The sequence below is a fragment of the Manacus vitellinus genome, unplaced genomic scaffold (assembly GCF_001715985.3).
Source record: "Manacus vitellinus isolate BGI_N305 unplaced genomic scaffold, ASM171598v3 scaffold_22_pilon, whole genome shotgun sequence".
In the NCBI taxonomy this organism is placed as follows: Eukaryota; Metazoa; Chordata; class Aves; order Passeriformes; family Pipridae; genus Manacus; species Manacus vitellinus.
The window spans coordinates 2,908,437-2,924,919 of NW_021939632.1; the positions used below are offsets into that span (position 1 = coordinate 2,908,437).

Sequence of the window (16,483 nt, forward strand, 5' to 3'; positions counted from 1 at the left end):
ACCCCTTCTGGGCACAGATTGGAGGAACTGAATTGCAGGGAGCTCTGCAGTGCCCCCAGAGAGGGATGAGTGCCTGTGCCAGGTTTCCCTGAGATCCTCTCCCAGGGGAGACAAAAGTGCCCAGATCAAGACTGTGAATATGCAGGCTGCTGTTTTCCTGCTTGCTGCCCTTGCCTCCTGCACCAGGCCTGGCTGCAAGAGGATCCCTGCAAAGACATGCCCAGGGCAGCTCCTGCTGGTGCCCTCAAGGGAGTTGTGCCTGAGATTGGTTGAAGCACCGGGAGGCAGGGAGGTGGGCCACACAGCAGCACAGGGCTGAACGGAGGGACCAGGTTTAGGGACCATGGATTTTGCTCAGAGTTTGTCCTGCACGCACAGTTTTCCAAGGCTTTTCCAACAGATGATGCTAAGCAGTGCTGCCATGTTTCTTTTCTCTTCATCAGGAGGCGATAATGAAACTTTAACAACTCCTCCAGAACCAGTGATTACAACCCCAAAATCTCCAGGTACGGAGCAATCACTTCAGGCAGCCCCTTGTGGGATTATATTGGAGTACCCAAGTACTTGGGAGCTCTGCAGTGCCCCCAGAGTGGGATAAGTGTCTGTGCCCACGTTTCCCTGAGATCCTCTCCCAGGGGAGTCAAAGGTGTCCAGATCAAGGCTGTGAATATGCAGGCTGCTGTTTTCCTTCTTGCTGCCCTTGCCGCCTGCACCAGACCTGGGTAGAAGAGGATCCCTGCAAAGACATGTCCAGGGCAGCCCCTGCCAGGGCCCTGCAGGTAGCTGTGTCCTAGATTGATTTGAGCTCAGGCAGGGAGGGAGTTGGGGCACACATCAGCACAGGGCTGAGCCCAGGAGCCTTGTCTGGGGAACTGTACATCTTTCCTTCCCAGGTGTTCTCCATACTCCACCATCCCCCATCCCACTAGGGCATTCCAGAGTAGATAACATGTCCCCATTTAATACTGTGTCTCCCCATCACTGTTCCCTGCTGGCTCTTGCTGCAAGTGGATTGTGTTTAGATGATTTCACAAGTGTTGTTTCTTTCTACTTGGGATCTCTTCCATCAGGAGAAAATATTGGCTTCAGTAGGGTCTCTGGAAACAATATCTGAAGATGAACCTTAGAGGCGTTGTAGCTTCATTCAATGTTTTTCTTTTTGCTTTTTGGAGGTTGAATAAAAATTACTGTTTTTTTCCCCATTGCACAGAAAATGTCTTATCCACAAGAACATACCTATAGAGTTAAGTGAAAGATACCAGGCAGGGTAAAAAGAAGAATCTGTTGTCTCGGAAGAGAACTGTAATACCATCCTAAGTATAATTTATATTGAAATATGACTTTTAATTACTTCTTAACCATTTAAATTAGTGATAGATATAAAATATATACTCTAAAATCTTTACAGAAGGTACAATTACTCAGAGAAAATATACTATGATAATTAACTTTGGAGTCCTCATTTTAATAATCTGTCTGCAGTTATGGACCGTGCCATGACTGTCATAATAAGGCAAGTATGCACCAGTGCAGTATTAAAGACTCACAGGCTATTGTAGTCTGCCTTTTTCTAACAGTCACTGACTTTGACAAGCCTTGATATACTTTCTTTGTTTGATTTGGTTTTAGTTGTATTAAGTAGAGTTGTGAATGCTCAATATGACAGATAATGAAATTCAGCCATACCCCGAGTCCTCACTGTGATATCCTGCTGGATTGTATAGGGAAAACAGTTACTATATGGACATTAAGCAAGCAACATACAGCTGTGTGCTCTGTAATTGCATCTATACTCTCTAAAACATACCTGGTAGATTCCTTTAGTAGAAGTACACATGAACTATTCAATATATGAAGTATTTTATATGTGAACTGGCTATTGCAATTTCATAGAAATACTAACATCAATGTCTTTCAATTTTGTATCAGAGAACTTCTGCAGTTCAGACCCTTGTGGAAGAAATTTTGCTAAATGTGTTTCTTTAAAAAGCAAGTATACCTGCCAGTGTGACTATGGATTCTACTATAGCAACGAGGATAAGAATTGTTACAAAGGTGAGTTTGCAGAAGGGCATCTGTGTTTTTAGTTGCCTGTTCAGGTGAATTTTTCTTCCCATATCCCTTGTTTTCATGTTATAACTGAAAACATAATCAATCTGGGAAAGTGACTGCTCAGCAATTCCTTGCTTTGCAGATAGCCACTGCTACAATGACCTAGATTGTTACCTCACAAAAGAGTGAGAGCCAAAGAGGTTAAGGTTCTAGGAAAAGCTGAGTTCTCTGTCAGGGGTGCTGGAGATTGAAATGAGTGAAAAGCAGGAAAAAATGCAAGTGTAAACCTGACATCAATATCAGTTGTGAGGATTTACAAAGGTCCAAACTCATGAAGACCTCTGAACAACCAGATTGACTTCCCCAATACTCATCACCGTCCTGTTGAAATGCTTCTCTGAGATGCTGCTGAAGGCCAAGTGTGTGAGCAAATATTTTAAGTGCCAGCAAGCAAGATTCTCAAATTTACTTGTGAGGCCTAAGAAGCAGGTTGATACTGAATCACTTTCTCTGATATGGTGAACCATGTTACCTGCTTAGTAGCTGCAGTTTTGGAGTCCTTTATATACATATTTTCTCATTAAATGTTGTAACACCTCACGGAGAGTCTTTTAGTTTTAGGCCATTCTGACAGTTTAATGTTATTCAGTTTCATAATCAGGACAATTTGGTTGAGCCCAGAATCCTGCCTTCTTCCCAGGTAGCCAGAGTAAATACCCCATTGTGACTAAATTGATTGAGCAAACATTTGTTCCCTACTGATCCCTCCAGTATATGAAAAATAGCAATGGTTGCCTTCCGCATTGTATTTCCCCATTACTGAAGGCTGGAGAACTCTAAGGTGAAACCTGACTTTCTTGAATGCTTTCTAACTTGTATTCTCTCTTCTCATTTCAGGGGATGTATACCCAGGGGTCATTAGTGTGAATCAATACTCCAATGATAGTGTTAAAACTGTGAATTCCACAGCATATGAAGAGGTGTTCAACGGTGTATCAGAATTTGTGAGTGACAATGTTGGTTTTTTTCTGTATATTTCATGTTGTACTGGGTGTTATACAGACAGAGAGGACACACATTGCCTTTAATGTGGAGCCCAGAAGAGTTGCACTTGAGAAAACTACTTCTTTCAAAGAACTCTTCATACTACTTTAGACCTATTTGTAAAAGACTTGAATTTTGCCCTCAGGGAAGTACCTGATTAAAGTAATGTCTGCATTTTTAATACCACTTTGGGGAGTTCTCACATAAATTGCTTTGCATCTTTCACCGGTCCCTCTCCAGAAACAATGGGGCTGAGTGAAGTTGTTCAGCCTACTGAGTTTCTGAACTCCACTGTTCACTGGAGATTCAACAATACTCAGTGGGTATAAGTAAAAATGAACAATTTTTTTTTTTTGAGAAAATTATCATTTTCACACAGCACAAACTTTTCAGAATGGCTGTTCAGCTGTTTCTAAATACCTGAATAACAAGCCTCTTCCATAAGCCTACCAGTACTAGCATTTTAATGCTGTTAATTAAATGGATACTACACATTTTGAGTATTCTATGATTGTACATAAAATCTGGTAAATGATTTCCTGGAAAAATAAGATGAGCAGTTTAATTTATACTACCATGTTGAAACAAGTGGATTTGCTTATGTCTCTTTCTGGTAGTAAGGAAGAAGAGATATGCACCTCTACTAGACATCTGATCAAAAAATATTCACCAGATATTAATCAGAAATCATCAAAACTGATTATCAATTTCTGCCTGTTATTATATTGCTTCCTGTGAATGTTTTATCAGAAAGTGACCAAAAATTGTTCCTCCAGAATGTTTAAAAATATTTTCCTCAATTTTTTTGTCCAGCATTTGTTCATGGCATGGCAACAGAAGAGAATGATATGTAGGACTAGAATAGGCATAATGTAGTAACAGAATGCAAAAGTGAAAATAGAATAGAAAATTATTTTAATGTTATTGAAAAGGATAGTTTAGCTTTCATTTCAGTTGAATTAGACATCCTATCCTTTTCTCATGGTGTCTTTTGCTTGTGTGGCAGTTGAAGGCAGCTGCCACCACTAGTTGTTCCTTGCTTCACATGGGATGAGGGAGAGCAGTGACTTTTCTACTGCCTCCATTCCACTCCCAGTGCTTTCATCAGTGCTGTGCTTCTCCCCACAAGATCAACCCCTTATGATCCCATTTCACTGCATCTCAGGGACATGTGCCATCTGGAAGGATGCCTACTTCTCCCTCTTCTCTCTCGTAGATTGGTACTGCTTAGGAGACAGCCTCCTAAGCAGTGAGTTTGCAATAGAGTGTTTGTAGCTATCCAGCCAGTCCAGTCCAGTCCAGCTATCCTAATGCACTGCCTGACATTCAATCTCCAGCCCTCCACTGCTCTCCCATACTCCCTGTCCTCCCATATTCTACAGCACCACCCCACTGCTCCTCTTCTGCAACACCCTGCCAGTGTATGTAACTGACCAGCTTGCTTTATTTGTGCCTATAGTAGCATGTTCTAGATTAAAACTTTACAGCTGAAGCCTCAGTGGTTCATGTGATTTTGGTCTATGTTTCTCTTGCCTTTAACCACAATTTATTTCTTCTTTTATAGTTTGAAAAGGCCTTCAGAAATTTATCGACCTATGAACAGACAGTCATCGTGGAAATTCAGTAAGTTTGCCAGTTTGTTTTTTGCACAGTACGTGTTTCCCACACACCCCATTTTAATCTGTTCCCCATGGAATACTCAGTTCAATAAAAGATATCGGATGAGTTCAGTTCAGAACACTTTCCCTTAAAGAAGGACATTCTTTTCATATTTTTAAGGTTTCTGGAATGCTGGCCCCATTTTTCCCCCAAAATGTCTGTGAAATGGGCTGGCTGACAGGTCCACTGCGGATGTCCCACTTTTAGCACCATGTAGGATATAGCACTATGCTATAACTAGCAGTCCCCTGTAACATCTGACATATCTGAAATTGTAACAGTTAACTCTGAGGTTCCTATGAATACTTGGAGATCCAGCTCGAACTCCCAATTAATTTAAAAAACACCCTTATTACAGAAGGCATACAAAATGCATCTCACTGTGCACTTGTTGGTCTCTCCTGATGGCAGGTTGAATTGAATGAGCTGTGGTGACTGTAGCTGTGGAAATAAGGTCCTTTGCTGGTCTAGGTGGACACTGAGATATCTCTCTCTTCCCATCTCCATCTGTTAGAGCTCCGTTACTGTCCCCAGAGCTCTGCCAGCTTCTTTGTGAGTGGTTCCTAAGCCACATCAAGCAAAGCCTGGCATGGTAGCACACACAGCAGTGTAAGCCCTTTCAGTGAACCCCATGGACTAAGCAGTTAAGCAGAGTGTTGTTCCAGCAGGGTTGCGAGGGCAGTAACTTCCAACAGAGCAGTTGTGACAAACACACAGGGCACAGTAACATCTCAAGGTACTACAGCAATCTGCCACTTAAAGATATTTGTGTGCATATCCCAGCAGCATGAAGTTTAACTGAAGAACTGGGTAGTCACTGCTGTTCTCCACCTCGCCCCAGGGAGGCTGATGTCCAGCTGAATCCAGCCCAGCTAGTGTGCAGTTGGCATAGATACCTCTACATTGCAAACAGACCCTTCTGAATTCACTATGGTCATACCCTGAATTATCCTCACCATGCTTCAGGATGGGTTCTCCACACCATGCCTGGATGACACCAAGGCTGATGCAAGCATGTGAAAGTTAGGGCTTAACAGATAAGGTCCTCCACACTGCAGCTAACTTGAGGTTAGCTCAGTTAAAAATGTCAGCTGTGTGTCAACAGCACACGAAGGAGCAATGCTGTTAGCATTAAATCCAACAGCTACCTATTTATATTTGGATCTACTAGAAAGATGGCTGTTAATGCATTCCTAAGCTAGACAAACTCATTTGCAGGTGTCTTGGCAATTTCCTATGCTATGGGAAGAAATAAGCTAGGGGAGAGAGGGAGATTTGGCAGAAAATTTCTCTTGTCTTTGCTATTCGTATGGATTATATGAGACTTTTAAATGGAACTATCTGTACTTTTCAGACCTTCAGAAAAATCCAGAAGTGCTTCTCAAACGACTGTAACCGTGATGAACCTGTTTAAGGAGAACTCAAGTGTGACCAATGAATCAGTTTCTCTTGCAGTACGACAAGCAATAAAAGAAAATTCGTCCTATGTCTCTTTTTACGAAGGTATGTAACTCCTTACTGTGGAAGTAAATAATCAGCAGAAACAGAGGTTCCTATCTCGAGACCTGATTGGAGGATTTCTGTGTGCATAAAAGCCCAAGCCTTGTTGATTTTAAGGAGCTTAATGTTCTATCTTGTATAATTTTGAAGATTCAACCATGCAGTGCTAGGCTTTTTTGTCTTATTAAGGCTTTCTACTTCCTATGTAGAGAAGAGAAGGAAAATACTTACTCCTAAGTAAGCAATGGCATGGTGATTTTAACCTGCTGAGTGTTAAGTGGTGGGAAAAATCAGGATAAAATATATACAGACATATATTGTCCTTCTGAGAGTAAGTCAGTATTTTTCTGGAAAAATAGGATGAAACTCTCTTTAGACTTCTATAATTAGCTATGGTAACTGAAATGAGGCCTCACTGATTAGCTACAGAGCTAAGTGATTCATTCATCTAAACTAGTAAATTCTTGCTTTACTAAATTACTTGGAGAATGATTTCCTAAATAAACTATGGATTTTTTCTCTGTCTCTCTCTTTTTTTTTTTTTAATATGATCCTATTTTGAAACCAGCTTTCTCACAAGGTATAGCTAATAATTAGAATTGTCTACTTCATGGCTTATAGCCTGAGCTTGGTCTCTGGAGGTGACCATATCCACCTCAACCACGACATTTCTTGTGTGCTGTTCCTAAATGTGAGAGGGAATAGAAAAAACCTGAGAGCTTGAAAAGCACCAGCACATCCCTCTAATGTGTGCCATGCACTGAGGTTTTTAAACCATTCCCACCACTGGGTCATACATCTAAAGAGCAATGTACTGGGCAAAAAGGATACTAACACTGCTCATGAAATGAGCTGCTTGCCCATAAATATTTATATCTATGTAGAGCTGTATGGGATCTGGGCCTCACAGTTCAACTGTGGAAAAAACTAAGGGAATAGTGATGGTTTTTTTCTGTAGGGTTTTTTTCAAGGTGAGTCAGAAATCCAGTGTTCAGAATATGAACTTATGGGTAGAAATTCCCTTTTCATAGACTGGAAGCCAGGAAGGTTTGGAGGCAGTTGCAGGAGGCTGAGAAAAAGGAAGTCAGAATGTATGATGGAAACAGGACCTTAACTGGTAAAGAGCAAGGGAAAAGAAATGGCTGGTCCAAAAACCTGCAGTATTGATGTCCCAGGAAAAGAACTCACAAGTTTTTTTTCTTTAGAATTACTAAATAATCGGTTTATGATTTACTGAGCAAGTGCACTGCTTTCTACGAAATATTATTAGTACTCAGGTTTGCTCCCTGTTTCTCTTTTAAAGAGGCGAGGAAATGTGATGTGTTTGAATGTGATACTCAAACCACAGTCTGTGTAGAAGACACGTTTCCAGAATGCCAGTGCAAAAGTGGTTTAGAAAAGACAGAATGGGATGATCGTTCTTGTTCAGGTAAGAACCTTGCTCCTTTATTTATCCCTGAAAGTCTGACCTGCTTATTCCCTGTCTCAGTCCCTTGTTGAAAAAGGATGCTGTGCAATTGTGCTGACCTCTAAAAATCATGGAATGTGTGTCTTATTAAGAAAGCCATAGAAACACCTTCTCACGTTTCACTTTGAACACATCCATAATTCTATTCCAGTAGAATAAACTACTAAAGCTTGACAAAATCATCACTGAAAGCAGTGAGTGGGCAATTCTTTAAATGCATTGTTAGACTCTTGGTAAGAACTGAAACCTAAACAGGTGAAGGATGGAACAAATTGAATCCTACATTCACAGCCTTCTCTGCTAGTACATATTTTGGGAATAAATTCTGCATGCTACTTGAAGGCAGCTATGGGAATGTTGACAGAACTAGAACCCTCAGGATGCACTACAACGACCTGTTCATTGTTCATAATTCTAGGTTTGCATGACCTGGATTTAGACAGGTTTTTGTGGGAAGAATTATTTCTGTGACTTTTAGGAACTGTTAGTTGTTGAGTTTACTTTCTTTACAGTTTTGAATGTTTTAATGGGTACTCTGTTTATATTTTTAGCTGTCCTCCAAAGCCCTGAGATGTACCTTATTTTCTTCTTATGGAAACTAAAATTTTTACACTACAGAAACTAAAAAAGCTCTAAGATATGAGATTTTAAGAAAAACAATAAATATTTCAAACACCTATGATAAAGTTATGAAAGCTGGCTGCAATAAAGCCCAGTGAGATGTGATCCAGTGTAGGCCTTTGTGGCCCCTAACCTGTCTTAACCTGTCTAAATCTGATCCAGTTTTAGACCAGTTGCAATACAAATTATCTGCTGTCAGATCAAACTGCAGGTCATTGCTTGCCTATGTTAGATGCAGTCTAGATAGATTTCCTTTTTGATAAAGCTGAATGGTTTTAAACAAAGCCAGTTTACTTCTAATTTTGTACTTTTGTATTTCAGTTTCTGTTCTACATAGGTATAGTCCTAAAAAAGCCATTCTGGTGCTTTGAAGAATGAGAGTTGTATATGTTCTCAGTGCAATAAAAAAGGGGGGAGAGGGGCTACCTTTAACATTGATTTGGGGAGGGGCTATCTTCAATTAACTCATATTTTTTCCCCCTGAAAATACAGCTTGCAGTAAAAGCTGCTCTGCGCAAGCACACAAGTACTGCACAATAAAAGAAGGGATCCCAAAATGCACATGTATGACTAACTTTGAAGAGAAAGATGGAGAAGATGGAGAATGCGTACCGTGAGTATTCAGCCTTTTATTGCATTCCCATGTTCTAGGCAAAGATAGGGGAGAGGGACATCTGACACGGGGTCAGACACAGTCTAGAGGAACAGGCTGCAGCTGTGTGAATCAGAGAGGTGCCTAAGGTGGTTCACCGGTGGACAAATTCCCATTGTGTCCCAAGTTATGGCATTTTTACTGCTTGGCATTAGTCTTTCGTGGTCACTCGTAATACCTGAGAGAAAAGCCAAGGAGGCCCAGGGTCACCCATGAGTCAGCGAAGAGGATAAACTACTTCACTACATAAACACAAACTCAGAGTAAATGGACCGTGGGAACTGGTATGCTGAAGTGTTTAGTAAGCAACAGGCATTAGAGCAAGAGGCATCAAATCCCTGGAATGTTTCCATTGATTTCAGTGGGGACTGTTTCCTGATAACTTTCAGACCTATGTTATTTCATCTTGGTTTTCTCTCTGAGGGTATTTCTGTCAGCTCAGGATCAGAGCAGAACGGTGGTGTTTTGCTGGTGAAGCTGAGTAAGTGACTGGTTGTGCTCTGCTCTGGTGAATAAGCAGGGGGACCTTACTCCCCATGTCCATTAATTCAGCTCTTTTTGTAGTTATTGTTGCTGCACACTGAACACTTCTTACCATAAAGTTGATATATTTCAAATACAAGAAACTAGTATGGGAGGAAGATATAGAGTGCCCAGTCCTTACAGACCTTATGTTGAGGCTTTTGATAAAGACAGTGGCTCAGAGGTGCAGAGCTTAGTTCTTTAGAAAAATTAGGTCTTTTTAACATTTTTCAGACTAAGAACTTGAAACTTTGAGTGCCCAGATCACCAATCATTCTGGAAATCTCAGATTGTTTTACTCTAATGAAAGTAAAGAATTCACTATTAAGAGGAAACCTGTAAAGAACACACCTTGCTGTGAAATTACAGATAAAAGGGGGAAATATACTATTGTTTTGTGATCATAGAATTATAGAATGGTTTGGTTAGAAAGGACTTTAAAAATCATCTACTTAATGACATTATCTTTTCTTTCTTTCTTTCTTCTTTTCCTGTGTTCCCTCCTGTAGTTGTCAAGTGGGCTATTCCGGGGAGAACTGCACTGACAGTAAGTATAAGAATTTCCAATTTTTAATTATAATGTGGAAAAATACCTGGTAATGTTTAATCTGTCTGAAATTAAAAACATTACAAGTAGCAGCCTTTAGGCATGCCTTTGTTCTGCACTTACAGCAGGGAAACGTTAGGGAAAAAAAGGAGTGAAATTTATCTTATGCCTTATATGCTTAGGGCATGGAAAGAGCCTGTTTGATACCTAACTACACATTTTAGCAGCAATACTAGCTTAAGAACCCCTGCACCCTCTTAGTTGTTCCTGTCCCTCAGCTATAACTATGTGTAAAACCATTCAGTGCATGGTGTCAGGAACTTGAGCTGTGATCAAAATAGCATTCAGAAGAGATGGTCTGTAATGCAGATCCTTGATATACATCTTCCTGTGCCCACAGACATTTGTAAGCACAAGGAGCCTGGGAATAAATGACATCTTCCATATTTTCCTTCCTTCCTTTCTTCCTTCCTGCCTGCCTTCCTTCCTTCCTTCCTTCCAGATAGGTACAGAACTTGTTTTTCAATATTCACCATGAGTTTTCAATTGATCAATTGATGTGTTTTGTTTGCTGGTTTTTTTTTCTGCAGACACTGAACTCATCCTTATAATAGTGGGTACAATTCTTGGAGCCATTATCCTGAGTTTAGTGATAGCAGTCTCTGTAATTTCAGCAAGGTAAGAGTATTTCTTATAATTGAAGCTGCATTGCTGCATGTTCATAGAGAACTAAGCAGAAATTTAGAAAGGAGCAGGGCTGTGGATGAGGTTGCAGGCCTAGTTGGGCAGACATGTTCATTTAAGCCATACAGTCATCAGAATTTGCTCTTACCTATGTGCTCTTCCAAGAAGCATTTATTGTCTTGCTGTGAATTCAACTATGAAAGCTTCAGTCGAGTCTTCAAAATACACACCTGATCCATGAGTCATAATCCTGCCCTAGCCAGTATTGATATGGCATCTGGATAAGACTGAAGAAGGATGCTGATATCAGAAGACTGTGTGGCCCAAATTCAGACCCTCTGCAGCTTTCCCTGCTCACACTTCAGCTCAAGGCCTGGTATGGCCTTTTCAGCTCAATACAGGTGTAATTTTCAGCCAAGCATCTCCTCAAAGCTTGCTATTCCTGGTGTACTGGCAAATGTCTGATTGCAGTTGCACCTCCTCACTTCTCTCCACACAATAAATAGTCAAGCAGCTCCTCTGCCTTTGCTCCCAGCACTGCCCAAGCAACGATGCCTACGAGACCGCCCGCAGCAGACACTGCTCGCCAGCAGGTGCACAAGCTGGTGTCAAGTGTACTTGTCCAGCTTTGGCTGCAGGCACGAGGGCACCTTTTCTTAACTGAGTCTAATGAATGCCTCATTTCTTCCTCTGGATAGTCAGTTAGAGCTAGTGGCGGTTGAAAGAAACTCCTTTACCCTAGGAACTAGCTGAAAGAGGCCAAAGTCCCCCTCTGTCTCTCCTGGCAGCTTTGCCTCACCTGTGAGAAAAGACACCAAACTTTGTACTCTTATGCAATAATAACAATAATAACAATGATAACAAGGGTTATGCAGTAGGCATGCTACAAAAATCAGTTGTGAGTTTCAGAACAGGACTGAGAAGTCAAAATAAGGTGGGAGTGGACAAAATAAGTTTGACTGACTTAATAAGTAAGGCACACTAAATGGTCTTTTAAAACCTCCTTTGTTCTTTCATTTCCTCTGAAGAGCCAAACACAAACAAAATCCAGAGAAGAAGAGGCTGATAAAGTCAGGATATTCCGACACAGATATCTCTGATGATAGACCGACCATAACGTTCCCCAGAGTCCAGACCACTTCTGGCCATGCAAACCCAGGATATCAGCCAAACAACCCATATGAGATGCCTTCCACAAATAAAGGTCATTTTTTGGAGAGGGATTATGATGATTTGGTAAGTGTTTCACATAGACCTGTGGGAATTGCATGGTGAAGGGTCTAGAGAGTAAGTCCTACAGACGAGCATAGTATTGTGGGCTACAGACACTGCTGGAACCTAAACTTCACTTTGTCCATCCTCCCTTGATCTAGAAGGCCACAGTGGTATAAAGGCATCCAAACAACTGTAGCGTCAGCTGAAAAACTTTGCCTTATTACAGAGATCAGCACTCAACTCATAAAGATCTCTCTAAAGTCCCAGTAGTCATCCTTGAGTCACAAGTGAAAAGCAATGGCCAAAGCAACAGCTTGGCTGCCCAGGGGTCTGCTGTGTCATAGAACATTTGACTGCACTGTCCAAACATTCCTCACCACAAGTGTGCCTGCAAGCATCACAGGCTGTTACCACCTGTGCTTCTTTTAAGCCAGTTGTGGAGTCAACAGGTGCTGCAGTGGCACTTCCCAGCTGCAGCATCACGCAAGATTTACAGACAGTTTAAGCTGGGACAGCTGCCCAGAGGGTCGGTGTCCTCCCACCTGCTCTGCTGCTGCTTTGTTCACAGCAAGAGCCTCTGCAGCTGCTGCAGCGCTGCAAAGGGGCAAAGTGTGAAGTGCCATGAAGAAGCTTTTGCATTGCTATAGCCCAGAGGAGCCTGGTCAGTAGAGGTGTGTCATTAGCTGGAAGGCGTGTTCTAAAAAAAAATGCCTGTTTTATCCCTGAATTTTGCAAGGGAGCTGTAGAGGAAGCTGGGCCTTGAGAAGTGTATGCTATGATATGATTAATTTGCTGGGTTCAACATGAATCAAGTAAATAGGAAGCACATTGTATGTTCAAATCTTGTTGAAATGACATTTTTGCTCCACCTCTGTGGTGCAAGAAAATGTCCCTGTTAAGTGAAGAAATCTGTTTAATTGTAATACATTTACATGTTTTGCAGAATTGAGGTCTAAACCGTGACAGGAGCAACCCGGATATCTGATGTTTAAAAAAACCAACAGCTTTTAAAAAGCTGCCAATTAAGAGAAGAAAAACATCTAAGTAGTTAGTTGATTGGTCAGATTTGCATGGATTTGGGCATTTCTAACTTTCCAAAGGTGTCTACTTCTCACTGATTCAAGTCTGCCTGTTTGGTTTTCCTTGAGGGTTGGTGAAGGGGCTCTCACGTGCAGTGTGCTACATGTTGAACTCTTCTGAGAAAGGAACTTTCTGACCCAGAGCTACTTCTCATTTCTCTTCTCCTCTTGTCTAAATTCTCTGTAGTACGAAACATCACAGGAGCGTGGGGGCTTTAGGATGCAGAGCAGATACTAAGTGACAAGAGCAGTAGAAGGACCTACGACCACTGCAACAATGGGTCAGACCAAAGAGTTTCGCAGCCTCTCACCAATGCAGTTACTTCAGCAGAGGAGACTACAAAGTCCTTGACTCCAGATTCTCTCAAGATTTTCTAAAAGAAGACCCCCGCCTGAAAGAGATCATGGACAACTCTGAAATAAGGGGAAAATGTAGTAGGGGATAGGGAAAAGAAGAAGATATCTTTTGAAAAAACTAATGAGCTCCAATAAACATTAGACTTCTTTGAGAAGGTCAGTACACTGGCAAGAGAGCGAGTGTATACAAGATATCAGGATTTTAATCCTGCTGGTTTTCAGTTCTTCTGGAAGATGGTCCAAGCAGTATGTGTGATGCTGAAAAATGTCAGCATCCAGACCTTTACCTTTATTTGTGCTCACTCAATTTCAACTAAGGCTTTGGGCAGATCAAAACTGTTCTTCATGAGATCCTACCCTGTTTTACTTTACTATATCAGGTACAGTCTTTTTTACCCTCCTCAACCCCCCGTATTTCCTATCTGAAAGCATTTTGTTCAGATCTCTGCTGACATGTGTTGTGTAAGACAATGGCACTTGTCTGATGTTTTCCACAGCCTTCCTTCCCAATAAAATGGCAAGAAACAATATCTTCAAACAAACAACTTTGTTCTCCTTGCTACCCAACTGCATTGATTTTATATTCTCAGTTCCTGTGGAAAGTGTTAGATTTTTTTTTCTCTTGCACTCTTTATATTTGAATGATCTTAAGGTTGGTGTTTGGTTTTTTTCCCCCCGATTTCTTACATATGGTCAGTAAATCTATCTGTAAAAGAATCCACATTTTACTGAGTATGCATTATCTATTGGCTAGCATTAACATTTCCTTTATATATATATATATAAAATATGTATAAGCACACATATGTACATATATTTATAGTTTACATTCATTTAAAACATCATTTAATTCTGTTATATTTTCTGGTTTGGATCTTATATATGCAGATTAACTTTTCCTATTAAACATTATTTTTTCTCAGTACCAAGACTTTCTTATGTTGCTCCCAGTGGTGTAAGTGGGTTTTTTATAACTCTGGAGACTATTTTATGTTGAAATTTGTGCTGAATTTAGACACAAGTGTGCACAGACTGGTTACATCAGCATCCAGCTTTTACTCAGCGGTTCTGATCAGAAATGTTATTAAATCTTAATGAAGCTAAAATGTTTATTGTTGTAAGGCTGGCACCACTTTTCAGTGGTTGTTTTCAGTGAGAACTGGGTAGTTAATGCAGTGGATCTCCTTTGAAAATGCTGGACAAGCTGCTCTCTTTGATGGCAGCTGCTAATGGCACACAGCTGAAAAAAGAAGCATCTTTCAGCTTAAGTGACAAGTTTGGGGGTCAGTGGTTGAGAACACTGTATGTGGCTGTAAAGGTTACCAGGATGTCCATGCAGATACATATTTTCAGTGCTCTCCATGATCAAAACGAGCTCCTAATTTTTGCAGTTGAAAACTGAGAAAGAAACAGTCCTGATCTTTTTCGTGTGGCTTTTCTAGCAAAAGAAAGTAGACCCTGCTTTCCAGAAGTAGACTGGTGAGAAAAGGTGCCATTTTGTCTCTGTTGTTTTCCTGGGCTTTCACTATTTCTTTCTTCCTGTTGACTCCTGTCCCCTCTGCTGCTGTCACCTGGCTGCACAGTGTCTGCCATTGGCAGGGCCTGTAGCTTCTGATGGCATTAGCCAATGCCCACCATCTGAGTGCATCTCAACCTGCTTAAGGTAGCCTTTACTCCATGTGAGCAGGGCTAGCTGGATTTGGCTAGTCATGATACCTTATTCAAAGGATGGTAGAGGTTTAGTCTTATTTTCTTGACTTTTCCTCTGAGACTACTCACCCGTGAGGAGCAAAGCAAGGCATGGTGGCTACACTTACCACAAGAGGCAGAGGCCCCATCCTTCCTCCAGCTAATAAAGCCCTGCAAGGGGGACTGGCTCCCTCCCCCAGCAGTTTAATGCATGGCTAATGCCCCTTTCTTTTTCTTTGAGCCCTGTGTGTCTCCACCATAACCCAGGTGAAGAAGATTCTCCCAGCTTCTAATACTTCTGCTAAGTCCTCTCCTTTTTCCCTTTTTCTCTGATTTTTCAGCAGCAGGAAAAGGTTCTGCTGCCAGCAGCATTCCGTTAACCTCATGCAAACTCCACTCCGGGGAGTTTGCACGGTGTGAGACACTGGAAAACGGGTGGGATATAGACAGGAACTGGCAAAAAGTCATGAAGCTGAGTGTAGTTTTCTACTTCCTTCAGCTGGCTGCTTTTGCTGGAATACCCCCTCCTCCCCTTCTTTATATGGCAGAGTGAAACTTGGGGTTACATGGAGTCAAATAAAGAGATTTCTCTATATCAAGAAATAGCAGCCCACCGGACGGGTCATTGTGGTTTTTCATTGAAGTGAATGGTCTGGTTCCATCCACTCAGGGCAGAGGATCCTTAAAATACAAGTAACAGTAGCCTGCTACAGAGGCACATGAAAAGGCCTTTAAGTGTTATCTCCTATTCTTTTGCAAAGCAATAGAGATTGGAAATGCAGCTGAAAGCTCAATGATAAACAAAACTTTAATGCAGTAAAACTTTATTGAGGGTGTGATATCCAGATATTTGCTGCCACTGATAATAAAAGCAGCAAAAATAGTCAGGTGTGTGTGTCATTTAGCTGCGCTGGAATTTTCATTGCTCTAATTCAAAGCTAATTTCCGCTACTGCAAGCAGGTCTCATTTAGCCCATGCTAGGGAGGGGCTATCAGATACCACAGTGAGCCTACTACTCTTTAGCATTTCAAAGGCGGATACGGTTATTTTATCTGGACTGGAATTCTGTACTGAAAGGGCAAGCTTTCAGATATTTTACTTCTCTGGCTATTAACAGTGTGTGATTCTGCTGGGAAATGTGATAACGGAAAAGAGCTCTTTGTGGTGTTTTATGGCTGCTGCTGCTTGGCTCATGCTTTCTTTCAGCTGTCCATCCTTCAAAATCCAACCAGGTATGGAAAAGGGATCTGGGTGCAGCCTTCATCCATCTATGTGAGTGAGGACATACCTGCAGGCTGAGAGGCTCCAGGGATCTGCCACACTTGTTTCACATCCTGGATTTTCCCACCCATCTTCTTCCCTGAGATGCAGAGTGTCCTGCTGGCACATGACC

At 41.4% G+C, this 16,483-nt stretch overlaps 1 protein-coding gene across 1 annotated transcript in view; it reads left to right on the top strand.

Annotated features, from left to right (window-relative positions):
- MUC13 (mucin 13, cell surface associated) overlaps positions 1 to 14,228 on the top strand; it is a 25,472-nt gene extending 11,244 nt beyond the window's left edge. Inside the window, exons 5-15 of the mRNA XM_029959892.1 lie at positions 444 to 506; positions 1,930 to 2,055; positions 2,950 to 3,056; positions 4,661 to 4,719; positions 6,110 to 6,258; positions 7,559 to 7,684; positions 8,837 to 8,957; positions 10,028 to 10,065; positions 10,656 to 10,743; positions 11,778 to 11,985; positions 13,231 to 14,228. Coding sequence (XP_029815752.1) covers positions 444 to 506; positions 1,930 to 2,055; positions 2,950 to 3,056; positions 4,661 to 4,719; positions 6,110 to 6,258; positions 7,559 to 7,684; positions 8,837 to 8,957; positions 10,028 to 10,065; positions 10,656 to 10,743; positions 11,778 to 11,985; positions 13,231 to 13,281 — 1,136 coding nt within the window. The 3' untranslated portion in view covers positions 13,282 to 14,228. The remainder of the gene's footprint in view (positions 1 to 443; positions 507 to 1,929; positions 2,056 to 2,949; positions 3,057 to 4,660; positions 4,720 to 6,109; positions 6,259 to 7,558; positions 7,685 to 8,836; positions 8,958 to 10,027; positions 10,066 to 10,655; positions 10,744 to 11,777; positions 11,986 to 13,230) is intronic.
- Positions 14,229 to 16,483: the final 2,255 nt, after the last annotated feature.